This window comes from Pteropus vampyrus, unplaced genomic scaffold, assembly GCF_000151845.1.
Source record: "Pteropus vampyrus isolate Shadow unplaced genomic scaffold, Pvam_2.0 Scaffold4, whole genome shotgun sequence".
In the NCBI taxonomy this organism is placed as follows: domain Eukaryota; kingdom Metazoa; phylum Chordata; class Mammalia; order Chiroptera; family Pteropodidae; genus Pteropus; species Pteropus vampyrus.
Window position 1 is genome coordinate 20,072,019 of NW_011888785.1, and position 25,584 is coordinate 20,097,602.

Consider the following 25,584-nt stretch of genomic DNA (forward strand, 5'->3'; position numbering starts at 1 on the left):
CCTGGCATGTCGTCAGTTTGGGTTAAATAAACTCTTACGAAAACTGAAAAAAAAGTATATATGTGTATAATATATCCAGAATTATTTTTCTTTCCAGATTGCTTTTGAAAAAGTTATTAATTCTTAAGGGAATTGGTGTCTCAATATCTCTCCTTCCCACTTCCCTCTCTGCTAATTATAGTTTTATAGTGCTTGGAACAGAGTAAGAAGAAGTTGTCCAGATGCAGTTTAATTATAATTGTTTGCCCCACTTGCCTCCTCTAGAATGTAGGCCGTGCCCAGCAGGAACAGAGCCTGCACTTGGGTTTGAATATAAATGGTGGAATGTCCTTCCTGGCAACATGAAAACTTCCTGCTTCAATGTCGGGAATTCAAAGTGTGATGGAATGAATGGTGAGTTCAGAATTGGCCTACTTGATGTATTTTGGCAGCAGTGACTCTCCAACTCAGCTTTCTAAAAAGACACTAAAAGTGGGTACTAGTAACCTCAATCTTATTTGACTAGTTCCTGTTGTCAAGCCCTGACATAAAAATAGTAAATGTAGTGTCACTGCCAGATGACTTTCCCATAAGAACATAAACTATTTTGCATTTTTTGGAGTTAGTGTTTAAGTAGATAGTGAAAGTCATCACATATGATTATAAATACCAGAATAAAGTACCAACAGAGATAATGAAATCCTTGTCGTTTTCCATTTTGAAGAGAAGTATGACAGCATTTCTGTCTGGATTGGTTTTTAGTCTGGCTCAGCACTGAGTCTTGGTGATGGGTTAAATCATATCTGATGTTCTTTACCTCTGAAGTCTATGACTCTATGATTACAAAATGTCGATGAACCCCACTTACTGAAAACTTGAAAATGTGGCAGAGTTCTATAGGATATTTTCAGAATTTTATTTGTTCTCATGTTTTAAGGTCTTCGAGAACCTAGCTCTTAGTTATTCTGCAATATTTGTTGGTTGATTGAATGACAGTATTTATGTATGTATTTTTTAACTTGATACTAGGAGTAGCTGTTATAAATACTAGAGTTTTACACCAAAGTGCATCCTTTACTTCTGTAAACTCATTAGCATTTTTTATCAACTCAGTTTTTTCAGTATTACTGTAAAAAATGCTTTTAAGTTGTATCTGTTTTTAAATCAGTACCTATCCAAAGTAAACAGGCTTAGGATGTAGTGAGTTTATACATGAGTGCAGGAATTGACAAATAATTGGTTCTTGAATAATGTTAGTTAAACAGATGCATGAAAAAAAGCCTTAATATATATTGAACATTATGAAATATCCTTCTTTATTGACCAATAATCCCACCTGGAGGAATTTATCCTAAGAGAAAAGATAAAAAAAAAAAGGTAATAGTTATTATTTGACCATGAAGGTTTAGGTTCTAAAAAGATTCCATGATTGATGAAGTTAAGGCATTGGAAAAATAAGATACTCTGGAAGGCCAGAGTATTGAATGACTGTGAAAGCATCAATACTGTGTGTGTGTATATTCATTTACTACTAAAGATCACCTGAAACTCTCGTTGGATCTTTTAGAGAATTTACTTTTAGTCTAAGTTTCATGATAATACTTGATTTACTTACTTGCTTACTCATTCACTTAGAAGCTATAATTTAAATTTTGCTAATTTTCAAAATGTTCAATTATTCATTTGAAAGGTATACATATTGGTAATATTAGTATGCGATATTAAAATAGCAAACAGTCATGTGAAAAATACAAAGATAAAAGGTAATTAAAAGGTGATGTATATTTTTGTGACTGGGAGGTTTAGTAACCAACCTTGAGAGGAGCAGCACTCAAAGGAATGGGGGTCAAAGTGAGAGGCCCAGGGGAGCCTGTCTCATTAGGTAGTCATGAGTCATGGAGTTACAGTGGATGTACTTTTACTACTTTGACTGTGTGATTTGGAATACTTTAAGATACTGTATTCTCAGTCTGAGTTTTGCACATTGCAGAACAGGTATGTAGAAGTTGATCTTCATGTACTGGAATTTTGCCTAAAAGGAAATCAAAGTTGAACACAAGTTACAGTCTATTTATGAAGCTGTTCTTGAGCATTATCATAATAACAAAATTGAAATAATCTAAATATCCAACAATAGGAAATGTTTACAAAAGTTATGCCATTCTAATTGGATGAAATGTTATGTGGTCATTAAAAATGACAGCCATAAGGAAAACGGTTTGGCAATATTTCAAGAATTTTGGATGTTCCCATTCTCCAGTCCAATAATTCTACTTCTGTGGATTTATACCAAGGAAATGATGTGATTTAGAGAAAGAATTATACACAAAGTTTGAAATCAAGGTGTTGGCAGGGCCGTGATCCTTTCAAAGCCTCTGGGGAGGAGCCTTCCTTGCTTCTAGCTTCTGGTAGCTCTAGGTGTTCCTGGCTGATGGAAGCATAACTCCAGTCTCTGCCTTCATCTTCAAATGGCCAGCTTCTCCTTGTGTCTATGTGTCTCTGTGTCTTTACAAAGTGTTCTCCCTGTGTGTCTATGTCTAAATTTCTATCTCATAAGGACACTAGTCATATTGGACTAAGGCTCACCCGAAAGACCTCATCTTAACTTGGTTATATCTGCAAAAACTCTATTTCCAAATAATAAAGTCTGTTCATAGGTTCCAGGGGTTAGGGCTTCAGCATATCTTTTTTTTGTGGGATGAGTAGAATGGGCACAATATAACCTTTAACAACAGGCAATATCCAAAACATGAGAAATGTTTGTTTCCTCTTGCAAGAATATTAGTTCCCTCCAAACTTAGCTCCTTACCACTCATTTACTACTTTCTTTGGCCTTCTCTGCTATTCTGTCCTTTCTCATGACATTTCTGGACACTAGGAAGAGATCTTAGAGAAACATTCTGAAGTCCTCCCTTTCTTGGTATAGATGTCCTCCATGTGGGAATATCTCTCTTCCTCTAACCCCATCACAAGTTTGCAGTCTCCTGAAACCTCTCTAAAGCCTTTCATATTACTTAAACTGAAGTTAAGGGCCTGGTATCCCACTGGATCAGACTGTTTTATGGCTGTTCAACTCTTAACGTTAGGTGTAGATTCCTACTTGTCTCTCTGTTTAACTGCATGAACCCTTAGACAGCAGAACAATTGGCATTTCTTTCATCAGCAAATAGATTAGTGCGTAATATTTTTAGGTCTAGCTTGATATATGTATATTCAACATACTACCTTTTTATAAACTGCTGATTATAACATTTCAAAAATTGCCATATCATTAATCTAGCACTGATATTAATCCATTCCTCAATTTCTCCCTCATACTTACTTAAGTAGCAGATGTTGACATTTTCTTTTAGAGACAGAAGTGTCAATGGTAAGTCATTGCCTTTAAATAATAACCTTACTTGATGGTGTATGGGGGATGCTTTTCCTTTCCTTGTTATATTGTGGCCATTTCAGCCTATGGTAAGTTGACTGTTTCTGTGCAGAAGATGGACCTCCCATCACCTTCTATGTTCATCCATATCACCCTATATTTTTGACAATTGTTGGTGTGTGTGTGTGTCTCTCTCTCTCATATTCTACTTATTCCTCAGTGAGGTTGGACCAATGTTGTCTTTCTATCCCTAGTACATATCAGATTCTTAGCACTCAATGAATGCCAACTGAGGGGATGAATAAGTGAATGAATGCAGAACAGGGGTTAAAGTAGGGAACAACAATATATCAAACTATGAGAAAGGACTCCAGACCCTAAATCTTCTTCATTAAGTAATTTGAAGTTTATTTCCCACTGGTTACCTGGAGATTATGCATTTTCCATCTCATTGTATTAGAATGTATAAAGACCATATGCTTTAGTTTGGAAAAAGATAATCATGCCTCATTGAGAAAACTGTTGTTTGTTTTCCCATTAAATAACTTTTGTGTAAAAATACGCATTATTTGATTCTTCCTGGGGAATCATATGGAACATCTTTATTGGTATCCAGGAGTCTGTCTCTATGTTCAATTTGCAATTGCAATTTAAAAATAGGGAATTGTTTTGGAGTATTTCTAACTTTGAACATAAACATTAATGGTTTTGTTTTTACCTTATTTTAAAAGATTGTTAGAAATCATTGATAGAATTTTTACTAATAAAGATAACCTTGATCATTTCCAGGTTGGGAAGTGGCTGGAGATCATATCCAGAGTGGGGCTGGAGGCTCTGATAATGATTACCTGATCTTAAACTTGCATATCCCAGGATTTAAGTAAGAAAAACCAATTCCGATTCCCTTCTGTAAGAATTCTCATGCCTGTTTCCCTTTAGAAATAGATGAAGTAATGTAATGAGATAATATACTTATTAGCAAATAACAAGCTGTTGTAGGATACTGTAAAATATTTAAGAATATCTATAGAATCAGTGATTGAGAAACTATAGCTATTAATGATATATTACTTAGATAAAGCTGAATGTTTTAAACAATATTCTATCCAAATGTTACAATAATCATGATTCTTGAATGCTTAACGAAGTGGTCTTAATCCAAGTTATTTGCAGTAGTATCTTGTGGTTTATGTATTTATTCTTTTCTCAGTTCTATCTGTAAAGTAGTGTGTTACAGTTTTTAAGTTCCATTTTGCTTTAGATTCCCATGTTGAAATTTCCCAGCAGATGTATGTTTCTCACTTTAGGGTAGATGGTAGTAGTTATACCAGGAGATTCAAGCATGTTAACGTGGTTTTATAGACTCCACGTTAGAACAAAGGGTGTGACCATGCAGAGGTTGAGTGAGGAAGGAGTTGGATTGAGGAAAGAAGTATATTAGAGGAAGAGATGAGCAGGGCTTTCAGATTAATGAAAAAAATGAGAATTTTGTTCCAAATTGTTTTTAGAACATTTTGTAAATATTATAATTTTAATCTGCCAAATAGACCACCAACATCTATGACTGGAGCCATGGGTTCTGAACTGGGAAGAATAACATTTGTTTTTGAGACCCTCTGTTCAGCCGATTGTGTTCTGTACTTTATGGTGGTAAGTGGAAAAAATGGCTTTCAAAGGCAGATTTCTAAGTTTAGCATTCTCTTTCAAGTGTAAATTTATTTATGCAAGTTGGATAAGAATATAATTTTTCCTCCCATTCTTAGGGCTTTCCAAAAACATTAAAAAATGTCGAAAGAAGTCTCTAAGAATTGAAATGAAAGCGTTCGTTCCTGTGGGGAGGACTGAGTGAAGGGGCCTGGGAGGCTGACAGAAGTCAGGGAATGTTAATCTGGCAGAAAATTCTTTTATAAAAATATGCCACCAGCAGAATGAAAATCCCTCCCTACTAACTATTTAGTAATTCAAACCATCAAGAAGGAAAAACATGTATTAATAAGTGAGGGAAGAAAATAATGTTGGTGTAGACACTTGGAAGAAAAAAGCTCTTCTTTTTATATTTAATCAGTGTTGACAAAGGACTCTCCTATGTACATATCATAATTTTGCCAATGTTTTTCTAGATGTCATAGATCTCAACTCTTAGCATGAGAAATGTAGCAACACAGAATTGACTAAGATCGCATGTGGGTATTAGAAGTCGTTAGTTAAGATTTTAGCGTTATAATTCAGTAGTAACTTCACAGACATGATTTGTTTTTGCTTATTTCCTCAACAATCCTTTAGTATCTAGTTAACAGTCCATTAACATTTCCTTTATGATAAATGAGGTATATGGAGATTTAAATATTTATTCATGATCACTGAACCATAGTTTGTTCTGAAATCATATTTTGTTCTGAAAAAAGTTATTTTATGATGATAAAAGATCATGAATAATCTTTAACACATCTGTCTATTATACCACAGATAACCAGTAAGTCTTTAATGCTCCCAGCCCTGCGTCCTTTTTTCTCTAGTCTGTTTGTTCCTCTTTATACTCAGTGCCGTTGCTGAAATTCAGATTCCTATTATCTCTCAACAGTAGTCTCCTATCCCGTCTTCTTAATTCCATTTTCTTATCTATGCTGCTGTCAAAATATCTTTATAAACATAAAAATAATAGTAGAGGCATCCACATCAAACCTGTCCCCTTACCCCTGGTGACTTTTTTATTGCCTATGGCAGTCATTCTTAAAGTTTGGTCCCTGGATCAGCATCACCTGGAACTTGTTAGAAATGCAAATTTATGAGCCCTGTCCTAGTCTCAATGAGAAACTCTGGTGGCTGGGCCCAGAAATCTGTATTTTAGCAAGCTCTGAGAGTGGTTCTGATACACTCTAAAGTTTGAGAACCAATAGCCTATGAATACACTTAAAAGTCCTTAGCATGGCATGTATATGGCTTTTTGTACTTTTTGCCTAGCCTCTGTTACCAAACCTACTGTTAGTACATGCTCCTCTTTAAAACCCTGAATTTGCTAGTGAAGGACTCTGTACTTTTTTATTTCTTATGCATTGCCACTCTAGATTAGAATGACACTATTCATTTTGTTCTTTTGTCTGGTGAACTCCCATTCATACTTCAAGGGCAGCTCAAACTTCACCTCTTTTGGGAAGCTTTCTTTTATTCTTTTAAGCAAAATTAAGTCTCTCACCAGTGTGTTCCTAAAACCCTTTGAGAAAAACCTATTTTAATTATGTGAATGCATTCATGTTTTGTCTCCTCACTTGACCAAGCACTCCTGAGGGCAGGGATTACAATTACTTATTTTGGTAAATCAGTCTTAGAGTTTTTACCTCATAGCAGAATTTATTAGTTATCTTCCGTTTTGTGTGATTTGGTCTTCTCACAGGATTTTTTGAGATGTCAATTAAATAGCATATAGAAATGCTTTCGAAATTGTGTAGTGTTATCTCAGTAATGCAATAAATTCCATTTATTATTGGAATAAAGATCTAGAAAGATGATGTTTAACAAAGCATTATCTGTATATTATCAGCTCCTCTTAGGAAGTGGCATGTATGATGATTTGATTGTTTGGCAATGTGGAGAATTCCGTAATGTATGACAAATGCGTTCTGTTATTCCTATCTATTGGTGAACTCAAGACACATCTCTTTATAACACATTTGATTACTTTATAACATATCTGACTCCTATGTTTATATCATAGAAAGAAAGAGACATGTTCTGAGCTCATGCCACCATGTTGTCAACATCCCAGATAACTAAAAGAAGCCCATCTAAAGGGCTTCTTCCTAAGTCACTTATTAGGGTTTCTCCAGGGAAGACTAATAAGAAAATTCAGGGTTAGCCTTGTTTTTTATTTCAAATAAGTTAGATGTATATTACATTATTTGTTTGATTTATTATATTTGCTTTATAACCATGGAATGATAGCATATTGGTTAGAACATCACACATTTGTATGATATTCTAAATATTGAGTTTAGCTAGGGAAATTAGAAATAAAATATTATACAAATTAATCCTTTTGGAATTCAAGTATAAGCAAAAGAATAGTTCATGAACATAAAATAACATTCTGATTAATCTGCACTTGGGTAAGCCTGGAAGTTGCAAGTATAAATCAGGAAAACTTAGAATTACTGTGCATGAGCTGCCTATCAGAATCTCTCAAGGCAAAAAATAAAAATAGAAAGCCTTTCCATTTTATGAGGATCCTAAAAGTTTACCGTGAGAAGTTTGAAGAATTATGTTTCCTCTTCTAAGTGTATTTCCTAAGCTACACGCACGCACGCGCACACACACACACACACACACACACACACACACACACACACACACACACACACACACCCCACCCTTAAATAGGCTGATTTGAGACCTCTTTCTTTCAGGTTATATTAACAATGTGGTTGATATATTGTAATTACTAAGCTAGTGAGTGCTTTTGTAGACTTGAAGGGAGGTTTTGGGAGTTCTAGGATACATGCATTGCTAATAACCTTTAGGGTTAGTAAATACAAATATGTATTTGTAATGTATACCCATGTATATTAATACTAAGTTTGTGCTTTTTTGTATATATTTTTCTACTGTATTTTAGGATATTAATAGAAAAAGTACAAATGTGGTGGAATCATGGGGTGGAACCAAAGAAAAACAAGCTTACACCCACATCATCTTCAAGAATGCAACATTTACATTTACCTGGGCATTCCAGAGAACTAATGAGGGTCAAGATGTAAGTTCCGAGCACTTCTTTTTAAACGCTAAGATGACGCCCCAGAGAAGATTCATGTAAAGTGATCACTCAAATTTTCTGGAGGAAAGACAGCTTTTTATTGATGTGGAATCCAACATTTGATTATGAAGTCAATTGGTATAAAAATGGTATTTTTTGGTTTGCTTTTTGAGAGCAAGAATATATGAAACAGAATAACACAACGTATCTTTGAATTGTTCTACACTGTGAACAAGTATAGTTGCTGAAAGCTTAAGAGAAAGAAAATCTAATTTTATAGTTATTGAAAAACTTACTTTTAAAGCTTTCTGAGACTTTGACAAGGCTGGTGACTTTCTTCTTCTTTATCCAGTGATCTGGCATTTTGTCCAGGAGGCGTTAACTGGTATTGGTTTGTCATTTCATTGTAGTAATTAATGTCTCCTCTTATAGCCTGGAGAGTGTGTATGGACACATAATTGGGTTAACACACAAAAATTATTTACTTTCTTTTACTTTTCCTGCTAGAATAGATCTTAATACTCCGCTAAGTAAATTCCATTGTATATTTCAATAGTAGCAGGACTGTTATTTGTGGATCTCCATAGATGTGACCTTCCCAAAGTGAGAACAAGGTAAACCACCTGTTCAGAAGCTGCCTTAAAACTATAGTAGCAAATGCATAGCATTTTCTCTTTTTAGGCTTTCACTGGGGGACCCGATCCCCAGATTTTATTTGATTCCAGTTATCTACGAGTGTTCAGATTACCATCATGTGGGGCACGAACATGCATGGAATGCTTCCTTGCCTTCCTTTTGTCTTTGCCCCAAAGAGCATTAAGCAGTCCTAGGGTAATGCTTCTCCGTACTGATAGAGTGACACCCTTTGCTTGATGAAAACTAGACCTTAATTGACCCATTGTCTCAAGAAGGAAAAGTGTAGGAAAATCCAGGTTCTTACTCTCCATTCTACATCTTTTCAGTATAAACCAGAGAATGCTGATTAGAGGTTAGAGAAAGTACTAGAGAGGGAAACGGGGGCCCAAAGAAGCGATACGATCATGCTGATTTACACAGTTAGTGTTAGGGTGAAGACCAGAGCCTTTGTCTTCCAAAGCTAGTCCAAGGCTCACCACCTTACCTCCCTGTCAACATGCTACTGTAGCATTAGATTTGGGCTTATATCTGAATAAACAATGATGGAAAATAAAATTGCTTCTCTGTTAAATCCTACCAGTTCTTCCAGATATTAGGATTATCAATATGACTGAGTTTGTACCAATTATGACATATCTCATGGTGATTGTGGCAAATCTCCTGGAATCCCATTACTGTGGAAATTAGCTTTTAGTGTTAAGATTTAAGATTTTTAAAGAAAAGGAACCAAAAATGAATAATATTAATCCATTGTCAATTGTAAATTCTAAGGCTGGAACACTATGCTTATTTTGGTGATATCAACATAAAATAATCTGGTTGTACAATTAAGCCCCAAAACAGAAGTCATTACTTTCTGCTCTCTTTTTAGAATAGACGGTTCATCAATGACATGGTGAAGATTTATTCTATCACTGCCACTAATGCAGTTGATGGGGTGGCGTCCTCGTGCCGTGCCTGTGCCCTCGGTTCTGAACAGTTGGGCTCATCGTGTGTCCCCTGCCCCCCAGGCCACTACATTGAGAAAGAAACCAACCAGTGCAAGGAGTGTCCACCTGACACCTACTTGTCCATACATCAGGTCTATGGCAAGGAAGCTTGTATTCCATGTGGGCCTGGGAGTAGAAGCACTCAGGTAAATGAGTCTGTATTTCAGTTATCCCCAGGAAAGCACATTTTTAATAGAGAAATTCAAAAGTTGTCTTTAGTGTTTCTCCAGGAGCTACAAAGGTTGCTAGTTATATTTATAAATGACTTTTCATACCCTTTCTTGTTTTCTCTCCTTTTAAATTTATTGAGCACTTAATATATGCCATGTAAGTGCTATTTAATAAAAGTAAATACAGATGCTTTCAAAAATATTAAAATCGATTTCTTGTATATTCTGTTAAGGCAAGTAAACGACCTGTATAGGTTGGCAATAGGAGTATATGGAGAGCAGCAAGTATGTCTTATAACACTTTAAGAGCAAAGGTTGATGCTACATTATGGGGGAAGAGGAAAGTAGTTTTATTGTCTATTTAAACTGACATAACAGGGACTTTTAGCTATTTATTAAAAATATTTTTCTACAAGAAACTAACCTTGGAATAACTATTCTTTAAAAAATTTTGAACCTTCTAACCTTTGCTAAAGACAGTCTATTTAGCATTCAAAATTTCTCTGTATTAGTATGGTAATAATATATATTATAACTCAGACAAAATTACTGAAATAGATTTTAAAACTAGAACTTTTTTTGAAATACATTTTATGTGGCAGCTAATACTCTCTTTTTCTTTCCTGCTATATTATCATTATTATTTTATATTTCTTAATCTTTAATCAAAGGACCACTCGGTTTGCTATAGTGACTGCTTTTTTTACCATGAGAAAGAAAATCAGAGTTTGCACTATGACTTCAGCAACCTCAGCAGCGTGGGCTCCTTAATGAATGGCCCCAGCTTTACCTCCAAAGGAACAAAATATTTCCATTTCTTCAATATTAGTTTATGTGGGCATGAGGTGAGTTCTGGCTGTCAAGGTGAGTTGAAGCTATATTTCAGCTTTGATTGAGTTGGTATTTTCTGAGTTGATGGCTCAGTAAAATCTCTATGGAAACTAACAAACAAATGTCAGAAACTGAGCTTTGTTGTTTAAATCCTCTGTTGCCTCCTGGCACGTTGGTTGGCAGATTTCTCCATCAGGGGCAACTTTGTCTGGTTCTCAGTCCAAAGCACTCATCCAGTCATCTTTGAGTTTTGTAAAAGTAGGTCAGGCTTGTCAATCCCACCTATTTTTGAGGCAGGCAGTTATGGTTTGAGGAAGTTTTATTGTTGTTTATATTGTCAATTTTGTGTTTTAAGAAGACAAAACTTCCAAGAGGAAGTTTGTCCAAAAATAAAAAGGAGGTAAGCAGGAGGCAAGTGTCAGTTGATGAGGTACCCTCTGCTAGTAAATAATGGGATTTTATTTTCTGTGGGAAGAAGCAGAACCTCAGTTGATACTGGTAATTAGGAGAGTGACAGGACTAGATATCCAATATTTTTATAGGCATATAAGGTTGGGTTTGGGTCATATGTATATGCATTCACCATTAGCAAAGGTGAAAATATAATAAGGTCTTTCCTTAATGTTTCTTTCCATATTAAATCCTATATCTCAAATGATCTTCATTTTGAGATACTGTGCCAAAGTTTGTACAAAGGAAATAAAAAAGATCTGATGACCACAGAGTTTTCAAACAAAAAGATCTATAAAATTTACATGTATGATAATTATCCTGTCATGATTTTAGATGGGATGATCCAACACACTCACTTGATTGTTCACTCAATAAATAAATAAATTAATGTTGAATACTTGTTATGTTAAATACTGTGTCAAGCAATGAATAAAATTAATTCCATTACATATCATGCTTCTTTTCAATCTTATCCCTGTATTACCACTGTCTTTTCTTCCATCTTCTCTCTTTTTCTCTTCTATCTTCTTCTTCTTTCTTTCCTTTATATTCTTCTTCCTTTCCTTTTACTGTAGTTTTCCTCTTCTTCCTTCAGTAGTTTCTCTTCTCTTTTTCATTATATCTCCTTGGCTTTAACAATTTAATTTAAGCTTAGTAAAAATATGCTACACCTGTATTGTGTGAGAAGGCTTAATAGAGAGAGAAAATTCCATAGGTTAGGATTGCTAGCTGCATTAACGAAGAGAAATCTTTTTATTTTCTTTATGCTCATCTGTGTACCCTCTACATCTAAGACCAATAAAATAATGTTTGTATTCTCCCTTATACATTTCTTCATAGAAATTATAGAGGAAGCTATAGTCCTTTGCAGTGAGATTATAGTATATTTAAACATACTATATTTAAAGAGTCTTCCAATTTTTATAAAACCTTCCAACTACCCTCCAAATGATTAAAAAAGTAAACCCCTGTATTCCCTTCAACTTACCATTTAGTTGAACAGATATACATCATGGAATCTAAGAGTAGGTGAAGAAAGACACTTGTAGTGATCAACTATTTAGAATTTAGATGTTGTCCTAAGATTTTGTTACAATTTGGCTTTTGTGCTTTCTTCTTTAGCCTTCACAATACCTACATAGGCCTATGAAGGAGAAGGAAAAGAAAGCTTTTCTTTGGCATTAAAACCTTCTTGAGCAGTTTTCTGGTCTCTTTGTATGAATTTTTATCCTATGAATTAAAGATGTCATAGATGACTTTTATTTCTTTAAGTTAGATGGCTTTCATCCAGCACAAGTGATGCTTGTAGTTGGAGGAGCAGTGCAGCCTTGAATTAGTTTATTCATTATAACTTCAGTGACTCTCAACTCTGGTTGAACATTGAAATTGCCTCAAGAGCTTTTAAAAAATACTGGTACTTTGGCCCTACACCAGATCATATAAATCAGATTTTTGGTGAGGAGACAGCCACTGTCCTACTGGAGTCACTAGCTAGCTGAGTTTCAGTTTAGAGCACAACATTTAATCTCTTTATGACTTTATTTTCCTAGGGGAAGAAGATGGCTCTCTGTACCAACAATATAACAGACTTTACAGTAAAGGAAATGGTGGCAGGGTCAGATGATTACACAAATGTAGTAGGAGCATTTGTATGCCAGTCAACTATTATTCCTTCTGAAAGTAAGGGTTTCCGAGCAGCCTTATCATCACAATCCATCATTCTGGCAGACACATTTTTAGGTAAGCTTCATTTGGTGCATATATGCATGCATGCATTTTTTTTCTAACATTATAAAACTGATAACTTGTCATTGCATTGGTGTTTACCATAGATGATTAAAGCCCACAGGTAATTCTAAATCATCACTGTGTATCATGGTTGAAAAGCCCCTACAAGTGAGGTCTACTGATCATTCTCAGAGTGTTAGAAGCTTCTGAATTTATGTATTATTTATGTATTAACTCATACGTGAGATACTGTTTCTGAGAGTCTGTGCCTTTCATCATATTCTCTAGGAGTTTAAGAAGCAAAATAATTTAAAACACCAAAACTATAAACAAAAGAGGAACAGTAAACAAAGGCAATATAAACCTAACTCAGTATCTGTCACCCATTTTAATTGTCTTTTCTCATACTTAAAATAAACTGGTAACAAGTGGAAAAGGTGAATGTGTTCAGTTTTATTCCCCATCGGCCCTTCTCTCTCTGCAGTTTCAAAAGCATAGGAAAGTTTTAAGAAGGATTCAGACCCCTAATTAGTAATTCTTTGGGATCAAGTTCATTAAATTTTCTGGGGCGGGTATTAGGAATCTAACAAGGCATAAACAATCTAACAGTTTAACAAGCTTCTTAGATGATTCTAATGTGCAGCCAGATTTGAGAACCATTGCTATAGACGCCAGAGGAATTTAGCTTTATTTTTCAGCACTAAGGTCAGTTGCCAAGTTTGTGCTTAGCTCTGTGTCAGAGGCAAAGGTTGCTGTTGTTATTGCTTGCATTTTGGTCCACCATCATTTTGCCTGGGAGAAAAATGCTTACTTTGAGATCAAGCAAATTTTGGACTTATTTTCTGGAAATTATTAAGGCACAAAAATTTTTGTTTTGTCAAATATGCTTATAATAATGTGAATGAAAGCTGTATTAGCAAAGTAGCCCTGCTCATTCTACAAAACTTACAGAGGCTGAGAATTATAATACTAGATTGTTGAAATGTTAGAGCTAGAAAAGACTTTAGTGATCATCTAATTATTGCATGAATCTTACAGATTCAAGACATATGACCCAGAGAAGTAAAGTGACTTAAGCAAAATTACAAAGCTAGGGAGTAGAATCTTTTTCTTCCCCCTCTTTAATTCCTCGCCTTCCCACTTCCACCCCTGACCTATGGATGTTGCCGTTTCCCCTTAAGAACTGGATCTCTGAAGGCAGGGTGTCGGGAGTAGAATCTTTTATTTATTTATTTTTGCTGGAGACTTCGGAAAATTTCTTATTCTTATCATAAATGTATTAATTTAGTATAGTATTTCTGGTAAAATGACAGCATCAAAGTAAAACTATTTTCTATTTAGATATACAGAGGCTAAATAAACTTAAATTTCCCATATTGCCTAATAGTTTCTTTTCTATTGTCATCTAGGAGTGACAGTTGAAACCACATTGCAAAATATTAATATAAAAGAAGATATGTTCCCTGTTCCACCAAGCCAAATTCCAGATGTGCATTTCTTTTATAAGTAAGTGAAGATACTGTTTCTCTTGACAGTTTTTTTAATCAAATGGATGTCATTTCAGGGTGCCTAGCATAGTAGCTTATAATTAATGGATAATCCATAATTTATTCTTAAATAAAAGACCTAGTAAAAGTAGAAATATGGAATATTTTGAAAGCTTTGTATAATTTCTCTCATATATATAATCTTTTAAATTAGACAATAAAGAGACTCTACTTCATTATTTAGGAAGTAATTATTTGTAATTCACACATCAAAGCATCATCCTGAATAGATATGAAATTTTTCCCTTTAGAATTTTGATTATAATTTCGATTATAATGATAAAGGCTTTAACTAGACACCTTGATGATAGCTTACCACTTTACTTGAGAAAATAGTTAACTTTTCATAGTCAGCAAAAGTAAATGAGCTCAATTTGTATAAAAATTCTAAATTAGTGAACTTTGATACATTTTTCTTTTTCATTTGTTTATAGAACATAGGAGCAATTATATGTAGGATATTTTTGTCTTTTTAATTTTTGTCATATCCGTTTTGTAAAATGACATTTGCTTTATAGGTCTTCTACAGCTACGACATCTTGTATTAATGGCCGGTCAACTGCTGTGAAAATGAGATGTAATCCTACTAAACTAGGAGCTGGAATGATTTCAGTCCCCAGGTATTTTTATTTCTAAATGATTATTCCACATTTGTATTTATTATTATGAGGAAGCAAAACTCTCCAGAATCTTAATATTTTAAATCATATCCTCCCTGGATGTAAAGCAGAAAGAAGACAGAAGAAACTGTAGATTCTTGTTATAGAGATGTGCAGAGGGCCTATTTAGAGGAATAGATTCCTGCCCCATCGCAGTACTCCCCAGTCTCCTCAATGATATATTCTTGTCCTGTTTGCCTGAGTGTCTAAGTCACTTGAAAAATTATTTAAGTAACATTTAGCCTTAATTGTCTTGAGAATTGAATTAGGAGCTTTCCTGGGTTATAGTTCTTCAACCACAATCAACTGCATGGGTGATCTAGATTAAGTGATAGAACCTCTGAGTCATAGTCTCTTTCTGTGTAAGAAGATGGGGCCAGGGTGGATAATTTGTATGATCCATTTCCCATGCTTCAGTTTTCTGATGAATGGTGGCAAAATCACCAAGGTAGAATCTGACCTATAGAATACATAATACAGTATCCTAATTGATTGTCATTGCAGTAACAGTTGTCCACATTCTAGGTCTGATGAATACAGTCCACTTTGGGTGGGAACTTTATGTAGGAGAAAATAAGCAATTTCATGGACTCAGAAAAATTGTCAACTTAACTAAATACTGTTTTCATGACATGAATGACATTTAAATGTCTCCTGATGTTTAATTTTCACAGTTATTCATTGTTCAATAGATTATTTATTTATTATTAGATTATTTATTTCTAATCCTTTTAGGGTTGAGGTACCTTTGGATCATAGTTTGATTTGCAGAGTTTTCTACATCAAGCTAGCAAAAGTTTATATTCTTTAAAAGAAAATGATCGACTTAATTTTATTTTTGATAGTTTCACAATAGCCCTTGAGAGATTTTAATTTATCCTCCTTATGTTACATCAGGATTGGAAATCAGTGACCTAAGCATTGTTTCAATTACTTGGGCATCTTAAAAATAATTACAGTGGCAAAAGTATTCGGGGCTTATTTCTGGGCAGAAAGCACACTAGCATTTACAGATCTCTTACCAACTGTGTTTCACTGGTTCTCAAAGACATACACATTAATTTTCCTTTTCACCTTTTCAAGGTGAGAGAAGAATGCGATGACAGGTATACATAATAAAAGGTAATAGGCATCAGTGAAATAAACAAGGGAAGCCTGGTGCTCAGGGGCATCGGTGGTAGAAGATCCCTATGCCAGCATCCATGCTAAGGTCAAAGCAACAAACCACACTTTCTTTATGAGGTGTGTTCAGTCTTTCATCATTCTGTGATGTCCCACCATGGAGCTTTGAGTTCAGATGCTTGTTTTATTTACTGTAGCACTTCCAAGGTCTTTTTTTGGACCTAACAACTAATCTCTCTGGGTCTAGCCTCTAAGAGTCTACCTGGATGACTTTTGAAGCCTCCTCTAGATCCAAGCAGATGATGTTACTAAAAGACTGGGTCTGTCCTTTAGAAAATATATCACTCTAATTTTCCCAAGGTGGGTTCTGATGTTTTAAAGAAATAATAAAAAATAGTCTCACAATGTTAAATGATGACATCTAGAAACTGATTTGTTCCCTGTGAGGAAAGGAAGAGTTAAGTGTCACCTTTGACTACTAGCAGTTTTTTCTGCTTAGGGAACTTAACTGTCTTTGTAAGGGTTTTTCAAGATCACCAGCAGCAGAATATCTTGGGGTCTCCTATTTTTAAAATATTTTCTACACCTTCCTAAAATAATTTCTGAGTGTTCAGCACATAAATATTTTTAAAACACAAGGAAATTCTGATACATGTTAAAATTCGAGAAACACTGGTTTTAACCCATGTTTTGGAGATTTGGCTTATTTTTTTCAGAGACAGATTCTCAAACTTTGTTCTGCATTTTAGTTTTCTGAAAAGCTAATTAAAATTTCATTGTCTACAGGGTGGATTTCTTCACCCATATTTTGATAAAACTTAATTGTGATGCACACTGAAGTTTGAGGACCACTATTCTAGGGAACTGCTTGAACCCCACAACCTCAATGTACTGACCTTTAGTTCTATCTTGAGTAAATTTTCTATTAGTGCACAAGGGGGCGCTCTGAGATCAGAATATGAGAAAGAGCGACTTGTCCTGAAATAGGATTATTTTAGCTGTAGGGCTGAATAAAGATTTGTGATTTCCTGCTAAAAGTAATGTTAACAGAGCCAGATACTTAGGCTACTTTTGAAGAGGACTTAATTTGCACTTTGGGAGGAGATTTAAATTCTTCAGGAGAGAGAGAGAGAGGGTACTAACCAGTCAGTTGCTTTGAGAAGTCTCATATGCAGATCAAGAAGTCTCAGAAGGACCTAGAAGTTATTATGCTGAGTGACGTATGTCAGACAGATAAAGATAAATGCCATATGACTTCACTTATATTTAAATCTAAAGAACAAAAGAAACAATCTGAACAAAAACAGACTCAGATACAGAGGACAGTCTGGTGACTGCCAGAGGGGAGGAATATTGGGGAGCTGTGAGAAAAAGAGAAAGGGATGAAGAAGTACAAATTAGTAGTTACAAGATAGCCATGAGTACAATGAGAGTACAATGTAGAGAACATAGTCAATGGTATTGTAATGGCTATGTGTAGAACCAGATGGGTGATCGAGTAATCAAGGGGATCAATTCATAAACTATATAAATATCCGGCCAATGTACTGTATACCTGAAACTTGAAGTCTTAGAAGGGAGCCTTCAGCATCTTAGAAGGGATGCTACAGAAATTCTCTTGGCCAAGAATCTTAGCAAAGCAGGCAAAGGCAGCTTTGGCAGTACTAATGTTGGTTGGGGCTCTGTGTCTTAGTAACTTGGGAAAATGTCACAAGACCCCCAGACCTAGGAAAATGAGAATGTCTTAACAAACAGTGAATGGAGCACGATAAAAGGGGAAAAATGTGTTCTCTATATATCTCATGTGAAATTTAGAGAGAGAAGCAAATTGTCTGGGCCTCCTACTAATCTGCGATTGGAAACTCCAGCCTGTCTGTCTAGTCTGGCAAATGCAGCTGGTTTCTAATTCCAAACAATGTCTGGAAGGTGTGAGGCATTTTAGATAAAAACTTAGCATGAGTTCTGTGACAGATGAAATCTGAGAGCTAGAGTGGACTTTTGAGATTATCTAGTGCAGTTTGTACCTTGGCGAAAAATAAATTGCCAACATAATAGATCACTAATATCCCTAAATAGATGCCCCTTCAGCCTCTGCCTGAAAGGCTTTCCAAACCTCTAATCATGATCCCAGGTGGTCAGAGGAATTGAAAGTTTTCCTTTCATTAGGAATAATTAGACCTAAGCATTGTTCAACATGCTCTTTCAAAAATGAGAAATTTGTTGGAGAAAAGGTTATAAAAAAAGCCTTATTAGAAAAGACAGAGAGAACCATTTTAACTCTGGTAATAGAGATATCACAGCACATTAGAGACCCTTAAGTCAAACTCATTTACTATACACAGTAGGAAACACCGAGGATCCAGGTTGTAGATGAAGTGATTTCTTGACTGTGTCTATTGCTCTTTTTATGCCATAATGCTTTCATCTTTTAATTTTTCCCCTCCAATTTCTTATAGGCAGAAATTTGCAAAGAAGCACACTAAGCAGAAGCAAATATCACATGTATCCAGGAATAACTCAACTGATCTGCATATTATTGTTGTCTTCTTTTAAATGACTCGTCTTTCCTCAAATCCTGTCCTGTTTATTAATGCTATGAGTTAGAGGAAAATCATCCTCTCTCTCAAAACTTATGACCCTATTTAACTGCTTGGATAGTTTATAAATCATTTTGCCATAAATTATTTTGCCAAAACTTCCTTCAAAATCCAAATTCATCTCATTGTAAGTATAGCCTCTGTGAATATTGTCTCTCACCAAAGGGATATTTCACAGTTCTGTCCTGATAGTGTTCAGAGGTTGAATATGCTAGGGGTTTATTCAATGGGCTCTGATTTAGAGCCTCTTTCAAAGTTATTAGATGCTAGTATAGTGTTTCCTTTGGTCTTTGGGGGAATGACTGTTAAAGCCAAAAGTCTATCCATTTTAAGTTGTTAAGAGCCAGAGAATAATTATTTGTTAAATGAGTTTTTTTGTTTTCTGTTTCCTCTGCACTACTTATGGACAAATCATGGATATCTAAATCCATATAAGTTAAGTTTAAAAGGCAATGGAACTGGAAAGATTAAAACCAAATATATTTTTATAGCATTAAAAAGTAAGGAAGCATATATAAAAGCATTATGAGCATAAGTGAAAATAATTAAAACCTGTTCTGATAAGAAATGGAAAAACTCTAATACAGAATTATTAAAATTATATAATTCAAACACTACTGAGTAATCTTAGGATACGATATAAAAATATCAGAAAGCAATCATAAAATTTTAGGATCAATTTTGAAATAAAGTTGCTAAAGCTTTTTTTAGGTATTTCCCTAAAGAAGATACGGAGTCTATACATAAAAAAGGACTAGAAAGTGTCAGTTAATGTAGTTTGTTTAGGCTTTGATTAGATCCTGACTTTTGGTTATTAACCTGGGGTAGAATCTTTAGAAAGGGAGGTTTTTGCAGGAGAATGGTAGAATTTTATATTCCTGGATCTAAGAGCTGTGGGTCAAAATATCTTATGTTTAAACTTAGTCAAAAATGATTTATGCTCTTCAGCCTTATGGCAAACAGAATCAGAACAAGATGCAACAGCATTTTATGGACCCTACACAAGATGGGGTTCTACCAATGGCAAGGCATCCTCAGCAGAGAAAGGCTGACTTTTCTGAGATGCCAAAGTTGAGAGTCACTAGCAGTAGATCAGAGAACATTACCTATGCCAGAGGATATCAATCTTCAGACCCCAAGACTGGGAACCTCAAGAAACCCACAAAAGCCCCACACGAAGGAAGCTCAGCAACATGAATGCCCTGAGACCAGATGAGAACTGTTCTCGGCACACAAGACTGTGGACTTGCCCACAGTCTGAGATTAACTCCAGAAGGATCAGAAACATACTGACAATGTACATGAATTTATTTTAACTTTAGATTTTGAATAAAGCTTAGGCAAACTGATTTACTCTACTTTATCAACTATCCAAACAATTAATAATAGGTTGAATGTTAGGTCATAATAGTTCCAAAGAAAATCAGATTCTCCACAAATTCATAATATGAACCAAGTAGATCCTGCTTTAGGTAAGATGATTCATTTAAAAGGGGACATTAACTCAGTCCAGTTATTCCCCCAGGAAATTTATTCCTTTTTAGAATTCAAGACATAATTTTCTCAAAAAAAACCAAAAAAGTTCATCTGAATTCTAACACATTGCCAATGCCACCCTGGTTGGTAAGGCAATCCCGCAAGCAAAATAGGAAAGACTGGAAAGTCTCTTCTACATTTATCAGCAAAACCAAATCAAGGTCCACTTAGTTGTCCTTTGAATCGTTGGTGGTTTTTCTACCTAGAATTCACAGCACATCTGATCATCCTATAGAACTCTAGGCTTGAATGCCCCAGTAATTCATGACCTTGTCCTGTGTCTTTAAGCATTTACTCATTGATTTCTATGGAGATTGCATGGATCAAAATTTATAAAAGAAGCACAATTAGTGACACCTCTAAATAGCTGGGGGCAGAGGGTGAAGATGGTGGTGACACAGGTCATCAAATAGAAAACTATTTCACGTTTGGCAATAAAGGGTTTATTTATCTTACTGTTTGCCTTTTATTCCTCTCTTAGAAGGAGAAAATATATTTTTTGCATCCTTTTTTCTATTTTCTTTTTCTATATAAGCACTACTGAAATTACTGCTTCATACATCCATGTTTCACAGGGAAGGCCTGATTCAAACTGTGAAACTTATGTTTATATCAAAGCATTGAATTTAAATGTTCCTCATTTTAAATGACTCATTGGGCTAAAAGAATTAAAAAATTGATTCTAAACTAAACCGCTTTTGACCTAAGAGTTTCTTTTTAAAAATGAAGTCTACCAAGGAAAAACAGTGAATCATCACAGTATTTTGACACCTAATGGCAGCTTTATAAATTATATCAATGTCTTGATTTTTTTCACCATTCCTGTAGCTCTACCAATTCTTTAGAAAGTGATATGCATTGTTAATAGTGTTTTATATTTTGTAGTGCTTTAAACTTTCCCAAATTGTTCTCTCATTTTATCCTTTATAACTACGCTATGAGGGCAGCATAGCAGACATTTCATTTTTAAGAAGTTATAAAAATGAAATGGTGAGGAGGGGCGTTGAGTCACTTATGGAAAACACAGTCATTTGAAAGTCCAGTTAGAATTATCACCCAAGTCTTCTCTCCAGAGCTTTTGCAACTTTGATTAATTTCCTCCATTTTTAATTTGTTGAGTTATTTCTTCTCAAATTTTAGAAGACTCTTTTATTTTCCCAAGATAAACCCTGTTTCCCCCTTTACAACTTGTCTGTTTTGGAAAGACAAAATGGAAAATAACTTGAGGAGGAGAGATTGAACAGGGAAGCATATTGGTAAGAATTGCTAAATGATCAGAGAGTGTAATTATTTTTGAAGTTGTGTGTCTTTGTTAAGCAAATAATAATTGTGTTCTTGAAGAATTTTTCTAATTGGTTACCCAATTTTTTTTCAAAAGAGCAATTTTGAGTTGCTTTTACTGATCTGGAAGGTGGAAGTTAGGAATAATTTTTAAGATGGCATAGTTTTCATCTATTTCACTTACCCTAAAAAAAAAATTTCTGCTTCTTAGTCTGAATATATTTATTACTCTTGTTACAAACAGATAAATTAGGACAGATAAGAATTAAGCCATTTTTCTAAAGAGTCACTGTTTACCATTGTTCTTAGCTCTGACAATACTGTGCCTTTGTTTCTGAAGCATGTTATAAAGAACTTTGCTTTTATTTACATCCCACCCATGTCTGCTTAGTCTGCAGCAGATAGACACTTTTGAAAAATAGATGTGTAAAAATGCAGTTAATTTTTAGGAACTTAGAATTTTTTTAGTGTTCATATTCTAAGGTAACGTAATACATTTAGTTAAGTAAGAGTATGAAATTTTACCTTTCTAGTAGACCGAAAATTATAGTTTTGGCATTTGAACTTAAAACGTAAAAAGGGGTGATTTTTGATTTCTCTGTATTATTGCGTATCTGTCTTTTTGCTGTTAAATGTTTCCGAACACCTGTACTCAGTACCAGCTAAGGACTGAAGGAGGTTTTCAGGGTGATGCCCTATTTTTATGCAGCTTGACTTAAGGGAAGTGTAGTAGACAAATTAAAGGAACAGCATTTTCCTAGTTTCAGTGAATTCATGAACTAAACAGTCATTCCCATTAGAATTTTTGCAAATAGCTTCTTCAATCAGTAAGGATTCTGTACTAGTTAATTTTTGAGTCATGCCTTATTTGTCCCGAAAATGAAAGAGGCAAGTTGACATAATAAGCCCACCCACCAGAAAGCAGAATTTCAAAAAGTCTCCAGTCAGGCCTTGCCTGGTGGTTGGTTCAGTGTGATTCTGCACCTATGTCTAAGCCCCATCCATTATCACTGGCAAAAGGAACTCAAAGGACGTCATCAGGTTTAGGAAACCTAGGACTGAAAAATAATTTGCATCACTGATGGTGGTTTTGTTTGTTTCTTCACTTCAGACAATTTTATTTTTATGTCTTTTCCCACCTTCTGGGGATCATGGTCCTGTGTATTATTCTTTTCCCTAGAGCACCTCGCTTAAGTACATTACCTTAAACAGAAATCCCTTTACCACCTACTGCTTGCTTGTATGGCCTGTGCTCACTTACTGCTTTGCTCTTGAAACTCCAACCATAGTCACCTGCTTATAATTTCCTTCCAATTCATCTACTATTTCAGCCCTGTGGCAAGAATTCCCTTACTTTCTTCCCTTCTATTCTGGCTAAATTTTATCTGTGCCTGTCTCTCCTTTAAAATTTTTTTAAAAACAGCTTTATAGAGATATAATTTACATACTATTTTAAGTCACTCATTTAAAATGTACAATTTCTATTGTTATTGTATATTCAGATATGTACAACGATTACCATGGTCAATTTTAGACCTTTTTCTATCATCTCAAAAAGTGACCCCATACCCTTTAGTTATCGCCTCCCTATATACTAGCCCCCTTCCTAGCCATAAGCAACCACTTTATGTTTGTATAGATTTACCTATTATGAACTGTAATATGAATAATATCATATGATATGTGAAATTTTTGATTGGCTTCTATCACTTAGCATAATATGTTTGAGATTTATCCAAGTTGGACATGTATCAGTACTGTATTCCTTTTTATGGCTGAGTAATATTCCATTTTATGGAATATTTTACTTATCCATTCATCTGTTGATAGACGTTTGAGTTGTTTTTACACTTTATTATGAATAATGCTACTATGAGCATTCATGTACACGTTCTTGTGTGGACATATGTTTTCACTTCTCTTGTTTATTTACTTAGAAGTGGAATGGCTGGGTGATATGATCACTCTCAGTTTAATTGCCTGAGGAGCTGCCAGACTCTTCTAAAGCAGCTTCACCATTTTTACATTCCCATCAGCAGTATGTTAGGCTTCTAATTTCTCCACTTCCTTGCAACACTAGTTATTATGTCTTTTTGATTCTAGCCATCCTAGTAGGTGTAAAGTGGTATCTCATTGTATTTTTGTCTCCTTTTTTTTTTCATGTATGTTTCCTAGCACCCTCACATTGCTTTCTAGTATGCATTATATATTCAAATGTTGATTGGACTTGCTTGAATGTGTCATTTTTTGTTGTTTTTACTTTTTATTTCAGCAAGTGTCCAGCAGGTACCTGTGATGGATGTACATTCTATTTCCTGTGGGAGAGTTCTGAAGCTTGTCCTCTGTGCACAGAGCATGACTTTCATGAGATTGAGGGAGCCTGTAAGAGAGGATTTCAGGTAAGGCACAAACCTATCTAAGCAGAACTGTGTCATCGAAGGTATAATTGTTTAGTCCAGCATCACTTTTACATCATAGAAACTAAGATTCAGAGACATGGTTAACGTGTATAGTTAACTTAATATGATATTAATATGTATTTAAAATCAAGTTTGGTAGCTAAACTCCCATATGCTGGGGTAGGTGAAAATGTGCACTGAGATTGGGAAAAAGAATTAGGGCAAGGCAGTTGTAGCCTGTGGATGATATTTACTTGGATTATAAAGAAATTATATCATTAAATCAAGACATGATGATATAATGCAGTTATAGGTAAAATTAAGATAGGGATAGTATAACTGACTCATCATAAGAAGCATATCTAAAGAGGAAAGCATATACATATATATAATCAAAAGTCTACTCTACATTTTCTCTGCAATTATCTGTTTGCTTATTTGTCTTTTTTAATAAAGTTGGGATTCTACTCTGTATATTTTTTTCTTTTTATGTTTATGTATTTCCCTTGTCATTAAAATTTTTTTGAAAACATAACTTTTAGTTATTGACAAATATTCTACTATGTATATTTGGGGATTTAATAATTCTTCTGTTGTTGGACATTTGAGAAAAAAATCAAAATAACTTTGTAATGAACATCCTTGTTGGAAATTTGATTAATTCCTTAGAGTTTATTATTAGAAAGACATTAACTGTATTCAAGAAGATGGACATTTTTAAGGTTCTGGATATGTATTACTAAATTGCTTTGGTTGTATCAATTCATACTTCTACTAGTAGTGTTTGAGAGTGCCTTCTTTACTGTACCACCTTTCAGTAGTCTCATATGAAGAAAACAGATTTTTTGTACTTCAGACCTCTTACCACCTCACCCTCTCCAAATCCATTGAAATGACAGTACAGAAGCACAGATCAGAATAAATCAGTACCAGAGTAGAACCCTACTGAAGAGTGGGCATCAGAGGATCAGAGATTCAAGTGGGATTTCCAAGAGCTAGAAGGTAGATGGGATAGGACTGATCTTCAGATCAGCATGGCATGGAGAACATGCTGGAGTGCTCACTGCATAAGGGCATCAGATGGAAACTTTTTTGTCCAGGAAAGTCTTAAGGAGCTTGTAAATGGCAGGTTGGAGAGCAGGTGTGCAAGAAGAAATCAGAACGCTCCCATCTGATTCCATGTATTCAGCACATTTAGAAACAGTCGTGTTCACCTTTAGGAAGAAAAGAAACATAAAGAACAATTCTCTAAATTGATATTTTTTAAACTTTAATGACAGTGAACCTGTAGTAAGAAATATATTGCACATCAAACCTAGTACACAGGCACAAACTCAGACATATAGAGATTATGCCTAAAAATAAAATGGTTTCATGGAATAATACTTATTTTCATATTTTATAATAAACTATAAGCATAACATTAATAGAAAATATTTTTATTAGTAATTTAATATAAAATAGGAAAGTCCCCAAATAGACAATACTAAAACAAAAATTAGGAAATGTTTTATTTAATTTATTAATTAAATTTAAA

General features: G+C 34.7%; 1 protein-coding gene across 1 annotated transcript in view; it reads left to right on the top strand.

Annotated features, from left to right (window-relative positions):
* Positions 1 to 25,584, top strand: part of KIAA1324L (KIAA1324 like) — a 235,517-nt gene that overhangs the window by 195,690 nt on the left and 14,243 nt on the right. The window contains exons 11-20 of the mRNA XM_023533453.1: positions 265 to 393; positions 4,142 to 4,232; positions 4,900 to 5,002; positions 7,962 to 8,099; positions 9,607 to 9,870; positions 10,566 to 10,739; positions 12,729 to 12,918; positions 14,316 to 14,412; positions 14,972 to 15,073; positions 23,921 to 24,047. Coding sequence (XP_023389221.1) covers positions 265 to 393; positions 4,142 to 4,232; positions 4,900 to 5,002; positions 7,962 to 8,099; positions 9,607 to 9,870; positions 10,566 to 10,739; positions 12,729 to 12,918; positions 14,316 to 14,412; positions 14,972 to 15,073; positions 23,921 to 24,047 — 1,415 coding nt within the window. The remainder of the gene's footprint in view (positions 1 to 264; positions 394 to 4,141; positions 4,233 to 4,899; positions 5,003 to 7,961; positions 8,100 to 9,606; positions 9,871 to 10,565; positions 10,740 to 12,728; positions 12,919 to 14,315; positions 14,413 to 14,971; positions 15,074 to 23,920; positions 24,048 to 25,584) is intronic.